Source organism: Nothoprocta perdicaria, unplaced genomic scaffold (assembly GCF_003342845.1).
Source record: "Nothoprocta perdicaria isolate Ctin4 unplaced genomic scaffold, notPer1 scaffold_3, whole genome shotgun sequence".
NCBI lineage: Eukaryota > Metazoa > Chordata > Aves > Tinamiformes > Tinamidae > Nothoprocta > Nothoprocta perdicaria.
In genome coordinates this window covers 9,134,999-9,147,160 of record NW_020455532.1, presented here as the reverse complement: position 1 = coordinate 9,147,160, position 12,162 = coordinate 9,134,999, and the positions used below count along the sequence as shown (strand labels likewise).

The window sequence follows — 12,162 nt, the reverse complement described above, 5'->3', positions numbered from 1 at the left end:
TGGCAGGTTGCATTCACATTACAATTGGTTTGATTAAAACAGTATAGGTGACCCTGCATGTGCAGGGGGGTTGGACTAGATGACCTCTGAGATCCCTTCCAACCTTAAATATTCTATGAATCTATGAATATCAGATGTTTTTAATAGATGTTACTTTAACAGACAAAGTTATCTTAAAGTTTGAGTTACCTAATAAGAGAAAGTCATTAAGACAACTTGTACTAAAGCTTGTTTCATTTTTCTGTTTGTTTAAGGGATTTTGTTAGATTGGCTTTTGGTTTATTTAAAGCATGCTTAAAGAAAACATCAGGAGATTTTATTGATATCAGATTTTTTTAAATATCAGTCTTAGCCACTCAAGTACGTTTTTTTTTTTTTTTCATTTTTCTTTTCCATGGCCTTGGATGTACATATTCCATTGCATTTGTTTATGCCTCAAACTACTTTCATGCTTTCCTCCCTAACTGATTTTTCAGACCTTTCCTTTTCAAGGATACCTTTTCTTTTAACCTCTGTGAATGCCCTTTGTAGAGTCCTACATGAGAATTACTGATATGCGATGCTGAACTCAAACCCAAAGGGAGCAGAGGGGACACCCTGATTACAGGTCACCGTTTAGAGGTTTTCACCATCTGCACGTTACTAGGATGGCTTGAAATGTTTTACCTCTCTTTTCTTGGTCTAACTGTAGCTTGCTCTGAGAGCTGGTAATGAAAAAGAAGAAGGGGAGACAGCTGACACCGTGGGCTGCTGCTCGCTCCGGGTAGAACATATCAAGCTGCACCCTGAGCTGGACGGCCAGGAATACGTGGTTGAGTTCGACTTCCTCGGTAAAGACTCCATCCGATACTACAACAAAGTCCCCGTGGAGAAGAGGGTAAGACACCTCCACAAACATACCCAGAGCCTGCCTTGCAAAAAACAAAGTAGTGCATGCAGTTGTACTGCCTAGAACTAGGTGCTGTGCCAGTGGTACCCGGCCCCCAGGAGAAAGTAAGTCAGCCAGTGTTCTTCCTCCCCTTGCTGGCAGTGCCTTGGGAAAGGGGCTAAGGTTGGTGCTGGTTTGATGGAACCCAGCACGCTGGTGTTTAGCCATTTTACTGCTTTTTTGCTGTGGTCTCAGTGCTAAGAGCTGACATAGCAAATTGCAAAGTGGGTTTCTTGAGTACTGACAAATTCCAGCCAAAAAAAAAGAGTTTAAACAGTAGTGCTGGGGGAGAGTGTTGTCAGAGTAGGAGATATAAACTTTCACGATACTAACTTTTATCATGGTGTTTTTGTTTATGTTGGAGTTACACCCTTGTTGCAGTAGGTTCTGATTCCAGATGCTCCAGAGCACATAGTAGACCTATCTGATTTACAGTAGCTRCCTTATAGGTATCTCCTAAACCTAGACTTCTCTCCTAGGCAGCATTATTTCCTTTATTTTTGTCTTCCACCACTTTCCCATCTGCTGTGGTRGAAAATCCACCCCTCAGTGTCAACTGGAGGAGTCTGTCCAGGAGGACTTTGTTTCTGTGGGTGTAACCAAGCTTTGCATCTGGGCCCACAGCTCGGCATTTAGCACCGTGTTAAATATCAYGTGTGTAATATTGCAGGGATTGCAAGGACAGCAGTCTGCTGCTGTGTGTTGACCTCTTGGGGAACAAAATAAATGAGAGGAGGAGAAAAAAAAAACTAGGCCACTATAGAAATGAGCATGTGCTCTTTTTGTGGCTTTTTTTAAAGAAAAACATCTTTTCTGTTTGTTTATGTTGGCATTGTGTCTCTTCTCCAGTTCTTACAATGTAACTGATTAGTGGGGAGCTAGGAATCTTTGTACATTAAGTGTCTCTGTAGCAGAATATGTGTTGATGAAAAGCGGGGAATTGGAGATTTGGAAACCCCAGCGTTTGGGTTTCTGATGGCTGTGTATTCAAGAGGCTTTGATTATTCCTCATTCCTCAATGACAGCTTGCTTATAACAAACAACACAGCAGTGAGAAGGGCTGCTTTTGGTTGCTTCACTCCATGGAATGTTCACTTTGGAGATAAAGTGTTGGGTTTCTGTTTTTTTCAGGTATTTAAGAACCTTCAGCTGTTTATGGAGAACAAGCAGCCGGAGGATGACCTCTTTGACCGCCTCAATGTAAGCCCATAATGGGGAGGGTGGGTGGTACAGTGGACACATTGGCTCTGAACGGGGCAATAGCTGCCCCCCTGCTGCAGAAATGCAGAAGTGGCCTCTGTGGCACTTTGTTTTCCCACAGAGCTGGCCCGAGCAGCCTAGAGACAGTCAGTTTAGCTCCTGCTGGTGTCCATGGTGCTCCCTGTGCCTGCAGCTGCCCAAAGTGATGGGCCTTGGCCCCGGGGAACCCGGCTCGCACTGACATGGGCAAGTTTCTTTCAGAGTCCAGAGATTGTGTGAAGTGGACTTTTTTCAGGTGCCATCCCCAACTGCGTGTTCGGCTCTGTGGGAGCGCTGTGGTGGTTTAGGTATCTCCACTGTGGTGAGACAAGCCCATTTCCACCTATAGAGAACCAAAAGTACCACACTGAAGGGAAAAAAAACACCACCAMCAACAAAAAAGTCTTTTTGGCCATTCATGGTACTTGATACTTATCTAATCTTTTGGTTTCTTTGTTCACCTTGGCTGTGGTTTCAGTGAAGATGTGGCTGTTGGGTTTCAGGTTTGAGTACAGTAGCCAGGCTGTGCTCGAGGGCTGCATGTCCACAGGAGCAAGGTGTTCAGAAACTGCACAGCTCTGTGGTTGATTCTGGAACTAACTCTCTTCTGCTTTCTGCCTCCTCAGACCAGTATCTTAAATAAACATCTTCAAGACCTCATGGAGGGACTTACAGCCAAGGTATTCCGTACTTACAATGCCTCCATCACGCTACAACAGCAGCTCAAGGAGCTCACAAACCGTAAGTGCTGTGTCTGTAGCTGCGGTGGGGCTTGGGGAACACATCTCATCCTGCCCCACAAACCTGCCTGCTTTGCCTTGGTGTCAAGTGTTTGAGCTCTGTGACATTTCCTGTTTGCGCTTCGCCCAGAGTAAATGTCAGAYGCCTGAGGTCTCATCAAAAAGTGCCAGATGATCTTCTGGAGGTAGCTGAGCAGTGCAGTTCTTGCAGAGCTGGCTGGCAGGCACACCACAACGTGCAAGCTAGAACATGGCTGCACTTCACCAAACCTCTATTTGTTTGCTGTTATTTATAAAATGCTGTAGGCAGCAGGCGAGGCAGCTACATCTGTAACAGCCCCGTGTATCCTGGCTGCTCCTTCAAAATCCCTGGTAATTTGAACAGCTTGACAAAGCAGGCGCATCCCTTCCTGCTTGTGGAGGGGCCTGTGAAGCTCTGCAGGCCACAAGGAGTTAGGGTCCAGGGAGGAAGCAGTCAGGCCCCGTGCTGTAGCTGGAGTGTAGCACCGAGGTTGGCCCTTCAGAGGGTCATTTCTGCAGGGACTGGGGACTGGCAGAGTCCGTGGGATGTGGGTTGGGGCTGTTAACTTCCAGAGGACACCACTTGTTCACCTTCGCTTCGTGGTTTGCAGCGGATGACAACGTGGCAGCAAAGATCCTCTCCTATAACCGTGCCAACCGAGCGGTTGCCATTTTGTGTAACCACCAGAGGGCTCCACCGAAGACCTTCGAGAAGTCCATGATGAACCTGCAGAGCAAGGTACCCCCAGCCCGCCTTTTGGTTGGGGCAGGGCTCCATGTTCTGCACCCGGGGACTTGCACTTCCTCTCACCTGGGGTAAAATGGAAGGGGAGACAACTTTTTCCTGTTGGGATTTGGTTAGTGCTGTATCAGAAATGGGCCTGCTTGGAGAAGAGTACTTGAGAAGCAGAATATTGAGCAGAAAGTGGCACATTTCAGTCTGAGTCCTCTTTTATTCATAGAAACCAAGACCAGCCCCGTTATATTTCCCTTTCCTTTGGCAGGTGACTGAGCAGCACATTCTGCTGCCCTTAAAACTTAAGAGCCTCAGCCTGTAGCTCTGACTTAAGTGTCCCCATAAAGAAACAGCAGTGTCACTGTCAGGTCACTGTCATTGCAGGCTGTGTCCGTGGTACATGACTCCCCTCTGACCGGACCTCTTCCTTTGCAGATTGTTTCTGGTGAAGGCCATGAGGTGCAAAAGGGCTAGGTCCGTTCCTGGTCTGCCTTTAAAATAACCTTCACAATAAGGACTTTTGGTTTGGCACTGCAGTGACCCTTGCTTCTGTAACACCTAACACGGCTGCCTCTACCCTAGATCTTAGAGCTTGGGGGAATTTTAAGGGGAGTGGTTGAAGGAGCTGCAAAATGCTGAATGTCCCTGAATCCTGAGCTTCCCAGAAGAGCCTGAACCCTCATCCGTTTTCAGCGTGTTAGGTTTGAGTCAGAAGTGATGCCCACTGAGGGAACAAGGATTGCCCATCCATGGTACCACCGGGGAGCTGGTGCTAGTGGGAGGCAGGAGACATACAAGCAGCATGTTGGGCAGTGCCAGGTCATGCCAGTCCCCTCCCTGGCTTGATTCTAGCTCCGTGAGGAGGAGCCCAGTGWCTTTCTCCCAGTTGCCACCTTGACTTTGGCACTGCCTGGGGCCCTGCGTTGGGCACCACAGCACATGGGAAGGCCAGTGGCCTCGTTTTGTGGGAGTGGTTCTGAGTCCTGCTGGCTTCTCATCGTGGTCACAGACTCGGTCACTGGGTCAGTCTGCACGGGGGTGATGGCCACAGTTGTCTGCAGGTTGTTGACAGTGCTGCTTTTGCCTCTCCTAGATCGATGCCAAGAAGGAACAATTAGCTGATGCCAGGAGAGAACTGAAAAGCGCCAAAGCCGATGCCAAGGTCCGGAGGGATGAGAAGTCTAAAAAGTAAGGCGACAAGGCGACCTTCCTGCACTGTGCAGTGTTTGCAGTACTGTCAGCTCCAGTTCAGCACTATCTTTTGCTCCAAGAGATCTGATCCTTCTCGGATCTTCTGATCCGAGAGAGCTGGGAAGACTTTTTCAGGTCTCCTGGTCCTCTCTTTGCCATRTGTGTGAAGTGCATGGTCCTTCAAGCTGAGGAGCAGGTCCCATGCTGCAGCTCCCCATGTGGTCACTAGCACCAGTCCATGCTGTGTCTTTCAGCCCTCTGAGCTGAGCACAGTTTGTGACATAGGAACCAGCCTGCAACCCAGACCAGGAACAGTGATGGATTGAGTGTGCAGCCTCCCCATTTTATGGGGAGCTAGAAAGCTGGGACTTAGCAAATTGAAATGCTCTTTTGAGCCCGATGCCCCAAGGCTGCAGGCACTGCAGGCAGACTCTGTGTSTGCTCTGCAGAGCAGATGTGCTGAGAGAGGGAGTTAAGGGAGTCCTGAAGATGGGACTGCAGCAGAACTATTAAAGAGGAGCAGATGGGCTGTCTTGAAAGCATGTGTAGTGTCAGTCCTTCAGCTGAAGCTGTTGCTTCTAGCCCCTTAAAACAAAATTCCAGCTTAGCAACTCTGCTCTGCCTTTGATTATGCCAGTTTTTAAGCGCATGTCACATTGCTAACCTTGAACAGGATCCCTCTGAGTTCCCACCACACAGTAATCTCGGCCTCAGCAAGGCCCCAGGGATTAAACGTTTTGCCTCTTTCCCACACCAGGACAGTGGAAAGCAAGAAGAAAGCTGTGCAGAGGATTGAGGAGCAGCTGATGAAGCTGGAGGTTCAGGCTACAGATAGGGAGGAGAACAAGCAGATTGCCTTGAGCACCTCCAAACTCAACTATCTGGATCCCAGGATCTCTGTTGCTTGGTAAGTGTCTGCCTAGGACATGCTGGAGGGAACCACTCCTTCACCCGTGTCCTGGTCCCCAATTAGAAGGTCAGTGGCTGAGAGCCTGTCCTTCTGCTGTCAGAGAGGTCAGGYTCTCTGTGGCCATTCCTTAAATTCACAAGCAGATTGCAGTAGTTTCAAATGAATGTCTTGAGGCAAGTGGCAAATGTTGGCCAAAAGTGGCCAACGTGTTGGCCAACTGGGTTAGAAAATGTGCAGGGCTCCAACAGGGAAGCTGCTCCTGGTCAGTGTCTCCTAACGGGGCCTGAGTAGAGCTGGGAAGTGCTGAGGGAGAGCGGGACAGCAGGGGCTTGGACACCCTGTGCCGTGCAGACTCCTAACCAGTGTCTCCTCTTCTGCAGGTGTAAGAAGTGGGGAATCCCTATAGAGAAGATTTATAACAAAACCCAACGAGAGAAATTTGCCTGGGCGATCGACATGGCAGAGGAAGACTATGAATTTTAACTTGTTTTTAAATGAGCTGAATTTTATGGGAAAAAAAAARGGGGGGAGTAGCCTGGTTTTTAGGGAGATTGATAAACTGTGAGCCTTACTTGTCCTTGGATGCTAGGGAAGGGGGAGGCAAGGGGCAAGTGAGCATCAGATAAAACAACCAACATCTTGGAGAAAGAGTAACCTGGAAATATCTTAAAGGAGCTGAGCCAGTTGTCCTATGGACAACTTATTTAAAAATGTTTCAGAGATCCAAATTCTAGCTGTCTGGTTTGTGTGGATTTTTTTTTTCTCTTGAAGCAGGGCAAGTGGATGGGGGATTTGTCAACCTTCCGCCAGGCAAATTCACCATCACACTGAGAGCATGGGAATCTTTAGCTACTGTATACAAAATCCAATTATATTGGTGCGTTTTTACAGTTAGGGTTTTGCAATAACTTCTATATTTTAATAGAAAATGGACTCCTTATCCCCCGCCCTTCCCTTCCCCCTCCCACCCCATTTCAGAATTTAACAAGCCAATAAAATTTAAGAAACCCAACGCACCTATTACAGCCGTCACTATCGTCATGGAAATACCCAAATCTTCTTTATTTTTATTTTTTTTTTACTTTGTCACTTGAAACAGTCGTGGCATTGGGACATGAATTACCAATATCCACCGCATCTGTTCAGAGCGAAGCGTGATGGGAAATGGGCCTCCTGGCTTGAGTGTTCCTTTTTTAAATGTGAATTTTTATTTCTCTTAATTATTTTAAAATATTTAAACCGTTTTGCTTTTCCTTCTTGATCTTAAAGATCGTGTAGATTTGGGGAATGGGGGGGAGGGCCGTATGGTGGGGAGATGAATGTGGAATTTTGAAGAAAAGTGAAAATGGCAAAAAATGGCATTCCCATCACCCTTCGCTCTGAGCACGCTCTGTACACTTAAAGAATATCTAATTTTTAGGTTTGTCAGACTGTTTTACCTTCTTTTTTTGTTTTTCTCCCCTTTTTTTCTAAGCCCCACTCCCCTCTTTTACTTGAAAGATTTTATTGTGTAAAAAGAAGTTTCACAGGTCAATAAATTTCGAGGGAAATGAGCATCGGTCCAAAAAGGAAAAATCAAGATTTTAGGGCTTTTATTTTTTTCTTTTGTAATTGTGTAAAAAAATTTTAAAAAATTAAAAAGCAGAATTTTAATGTGAAACCTTTTTTTGCTATAATCATTAGTTTTAGAGGCATTGTTAGCGTAGTGTGTGTGCGAAGACCATTTCCTGCAGCCTTTCCTCAACAAGTATCTTCTATTTTTATCATGAATTCCCTTTTAATCAACTGTAGGTTATTTAAAATAAATTCCTACAACTTAACTGAGTGTTGGTGTCTGTGTGATTTTTCAGCTCGGAGCAGCAGGCTGCAAGGTCCCCRATCCCAAGGTAGGGCGGCGCTGAAGGGATGTCCCTGTTGTGGACACCGGTGGGATGGAGGCGGTGTTGGATGGAGACCCTTGCGTTTCTGCAGCCTCCTGCCACCGGGTGCCACCTCCGCGGCAAGACCCCAGAGCAGAGCTGGTGCACGTGGTGCCGTCACCCTGGTGCCCTGGGATGTGACCCAGCCCTCTGTCCTCGCCATGCATGTGTTGAGTTGATGGGGTTCCATAAAGTGTCTGCCCAAGAGCGGCCTTGGGCAGGAGTAACACTGTCTAGAGCAACCACAAGCATTTGCCCCTAGTATTCCCAGTAATTCCCCACCAGTGCTCGCCTGGAAGGGGCCATAGAGTGGGGATCCTGCTGCTTGCTGAGGAGCTCCAACCAGTGCTTTATGTTGTGAGGCTGGGACTTGAGGAAGCCCCTCAGCCCTTCCCCACGCTCTGCCGCAGCTCCCTCTGGGCTGGGGCTGTGTGCGGGCCCCCCATGGCCCCCGAGCACTGCTGCGCTTGAGGAGCCCGCGCTCCAGCCACGGAGAGCCCTGCTGGGAGCAGGATTCCTCCAACCAGCTCCAGCAGCAGCAGCCTGGAGGGTTTTCCATGTTCATCCAGGATTTTCCAGGATCTGCMTTCTGAGAAGCTGCTTGGTCCYTCYTGCAGGCAGCCTGTCTGGGAGCCCRCGCTGGGCCGGAGCTTTGATGGCAGGCGCCAAGCAGAGGGTCCTCTTTGGGCCTGTTATTGGGATAAGGTGAGTGTGACTTTGTATTTGGGCTCCCATGAGGTGTCCCTGGAAGCTGGTGCCTCGGTGAAATGGGAAGTCACCTGCGGAATGGGGAGCTAGGGCCACAGCCAGCTCGTCTCGGGCAGGGAGAAGGGGCTGGTTGTGCTTTTGGGGCAATGCTCCCCAGAGCCCCAAGTGCTCACTAGGCTGGAGGCAGGTTCATCACAGCCCTGAGCTCTCCCAGCATGGAGCTTCCCAAGGCCATGGGCTCCTGGGAGCCCTGTGCCAGCGGAGAAGACATGGGATGGAGGGAGATCTGAGCTCGTGTTCCCCATGTGGCTTTTCTATGGGGGCACAGAGGGTTGAGAGCAGCACCATCTCCTCACRAGAAGGCTGGGCCAGGACATGAGGAACAAGGTGGAAAAGGGCTCTCTGCTCCCAGCCTGCTGGGGCCAGGATCGATACAACCCCTCAAAAAAACATCCTTTCCACTTACACAGCTCTCCCGGAGGGCAGACCCTTCCACACTGACCATCCCTACRCTACCCGTCCCGTGGGCCCACAGGGAGCTGAGCTTCTCCTCCTCCCCTGCGCAGCCCCTTTGCTGCAGGTGCTAGTGAGCAGTGGCCAGCACCTCTCAGGGCGCTGTGTCCTCACAGATGCGCATTGGCAGGGGACAGAGCTTTGGAAGACGTCCGTGTTTTAGCCTGCATTCTTGCGGGCGCCGTCCCCGTTCCTGCGACCCGCGCTGTAAGCGGAGGCCGTGCAACCTGCCTGCAGAGATAGGCCTGGACGGGCAGCCCGTCCGCAGAGATAGCGGCGCCGCARGGGTGTGCGAGCGGCGGGGGTGCTTGGACTGCCCTTGCATCGTGGCTGCCCCCTCGGAGCCCTGCTCGGGTCAGCRTTTGGAAGTCGAAGCCGGACAATTTGAGCATAGAACTAACGTTTCTGTGTGAAAATCAGGGAGAGGGGACAGCAGAGCGGAGCTGCAGCGGGTTTCACGCCAGCTTGCCGAGCCGTGGGGATCTTGCAGCGCGAGAAGGGGCGGGCAGGAGGCTGGGGAGGGCCCTGCGTGGCCAGACCACCCAGCGCAGGCTCCCGGGGAGCGTGGGCTCGGGCGGCAGCTCCGCTCCGCGTCCCGCGCTCCCATCCGCTGCCGCTCCGCATCCCGCACAAAGGAAGCGCCTGCGCCGCGCGAGGGCAGGAGGGAGCCCGGCACTGCCGTCCCCGCGGGGCTGGCGCAGCCTCCCCTYGCTCGCTGCGAGGCCGGGGAGCCATCTCCCCCGGCAGCGATTCCCACCATCCTCGGGCTGGTCTCTCCCTTGCCAGGAGTTCCCGGGCCACTGTGTTGCACAGGTGCAGGAAGCAGCAAAGAAGTAACCTGGCGGGGACGGTTCCTCTGTCCAGGAGGCTGCTGAGTAACTCCTGGAGCAGGAGCAGCTCGTGTTGGAGGGATGCAGGGAGCGCAAAGCCCCATGCTGCCCTCTGGGTTTTGCTGGCCATGAGGTCGGTGACAGAATGTCCTCACACCCCRGGGTCCCTGGCTGGGACCTGCTGCTGCCTCCTGGGCGGAGGAGATGAGGGCTGCATGCGGGAGCAGCTGCAGGACAAGCGGGAAGCGGTGGGAGCTCCTCAGTGCGGAGGGGCTGGACAGGAGGACGGGGAGCAGCGCTCGCTGTGTCTCCAACGAGAGCCGGGGGCTGCCCCACGAGGCCACAGGCATCGYGCGGACACAAGCGCTTCACGCGCTGCAAGGTGGAGTGTGAAGCTCCCCAGCACGCAGCCCAGGGGCCTGTGTGGGTCTCCAGGATGGTTAGTCGGATATAAGAAATCCAGACAAGGCTTCTCATCGCACACCACCAGCCCAATGCGCGAGCCCCAGGGACCTGCAGCACCAAGGGGCGAGCCCGGGACGCTCGAATGGCCACGCTGCCCTCAGGCATCGCTCGCAGCTGCGGGCAGGGGCAGGAGCAGCCCAGGTGGATGGTCCTGCCCTGGCTTCCCCCAGGACCCGCTGCCGCGGCYGTGCCCCATCCCTGAGCTGGGCAGAGCTCCCGCTCCCACCCCACCTGCGTGTGGGCAGGCATCAGCCATGGTGCCGGGCWCCTGTTATCCATGGGGAGGAGCTGGGACCAGATGTCCCTGAATGCCTCCATGTTCCTTACGGAGGGAGTAATGCCCGGATGCCACACTCTGCTCCGCTCCCTCAGCCCCCTCAGGGCTCCCTCGCAGGTCTTGCCCTCCCAATCCCAACAGGGATGTGCCCGAGGCGCTCGGCTCTTCTCTGAGCACCGGGAGCTGCTTYCTGCTGGGGCTGCAGAGCGAGCCTGGAGCAGCTTCCCCTTGGGGGGCAGCCGTGGGGCACGTGGGCTCCTCCAGCGGCGCTGTGGCTGCCCCAGGTGCCTTTCGTGTTGGCCAGGCCACCCCAGCAAGCAGCCTCAGCCCCTACGGCGATGGGATATGCAGCGACGAAGCTCCTCAGGGACACAGAGAAGTGCCTCATGGAGCTCAACCTTTGGCTTTGCCTTGGGCTCGTGGTGCCGCCAATGCGCCTGGCATCGGCGTGGGCTGGTTTTGGTTCTTGTTCTGGTTAATTGTCTTCTCTAGTGTTTTTAACACCTAGGAAGGGGGCAGGACCCTTTCAAGCTGCTTGTGCACCCCCACGTGCTTGTGTGGGTCCCTTAGACACTGGGGGGCAATGGGTCACATACAGTGGTGGCATTGGGGCACAGGGGGATCCAGGGAGCGCCCAGGATGGGYGCCTGTCCAGGGGACAAGGTGGGACGGATCAGCCTGTGAGCGYGCTGGTCCCCGGCAGCATTTCCTGTGGGGCAGCCACGAGACTGTGGCCTCCATGCTGCAGCCTCCACGGGAGGAGTGGGAGGAGGCCGGGGGAAAGGGAAATTGCTGGCTTTAGTGGTGTGAATGGAGYAAGCGGTCCCGAAAGGCTTCCCAATCCAGCAGCTGATCCCCGCCTAAGGCAGCTATTGTTCCCGTGGAGGCCGGCGCGCTGCTCCGAGCAGGCTCCGAGGCCCATCAGGCTCCGAGGCCTCCTGCACCTGGCGCTCCCGGGGCCGGTGTCCCTCGCACGTCGGCCAGCGGTGACAGCAACACCAACCGCGTGCGCCCAGGGAGGCCGCGCGCCCCTCGGCRCCCTGCGCTGCCCCCGTCACCTGCGTTAGCCCCCGGAAGAGCCGGTCCTGCTCCAGGACGGCCATGGGGCAGCTCGTGGGTGGCGTGGGGCAGAAGCGGAGGCCGCTGGRGACACGAAACCTGCCCGGCTCCTTGCAGAGCTCCATGCGTGCCTCCGTGAACTCCGAAGTGCCCGCAGAGTGAACGRGTGGATCCTGAGGGATCCACTCCATCCYGGCAGCGCAGCAGCACCGGGGTCACCAGYGCCCGTYCCCGCCRCGTGCCRTGGGGTGCACAGAGGCCGCAGCGCCGCTCATAGCGGGAACGGGGGCATCCTAAGGGATCCAGCTCCATCCCGGCAGCGCGGCAGCACCGGGGTCACCAGCACCTTGGGCCCGCCGCGTGCCATGGGGTGCCGAGGGGTGCACGGAGGCCGCAGTGCTGTTCATGGGGGGATCCTGAGGGCCTGGCTCCATCCTGGCAGCACTGGGGTCACCAGCACCCACGCCCCGCCGCGTGCCGTGGGGTGCACGGAAGCCACAGCGCCGCTCATAGCGGGAATGAGGGGATCCAAAGGGATCCAGCTCCAACCTGGCAGCGCAGCAGCACCGGGGTCACCGGCACCTTGGGCCTGCCGCGCGCCGTGGGGTGCCGTGGGCCGCGCGGAG

General features: G+C 53.6%; 1 protein-coding gene across 1 annotated transcript in view; it reads left to right on the top strand.

Annotated features, from left to right (window-relative positions):
- TOP1 (DNA topoisomerase I) overlaps positions 1-7,363 on the top strand; it is a 33,685-nt gene extending 26,322 nt beyond the window's left edge. The window contains exons 13-19 of the mRNA XM_026042069.1: positions 692-877; positions 2,060-2,128; positions 2,794-2,908; positions 3,540-3,667; positions 4,758-4,852; positions 5,613-5,762; positions 6,146-7,363. Coding sequence (XP_025897854.1) covers positions 692-877; positions 2,060-2,128; positions 2,794-2,908; positions 3,540-3,667; positions 4,758-4,852; positions 5,613-5,762; positions 6,146-6,248 — 846 coding nt within the window. The 3' untranslated portion in view covers positions 6,249-7,363. The remainder of the gene's footprint in view (positions 1-691; positions 878-2,059; positions 2,129-2,793; positions 2,909-3,539; positions 3,668-4,757; positions 4,853-5,612; positions 5,763-6,145) is intronic.
- The last annotated feature ends 4,799 nt before the right edge of the window (positions 7,364-12,162 follow it).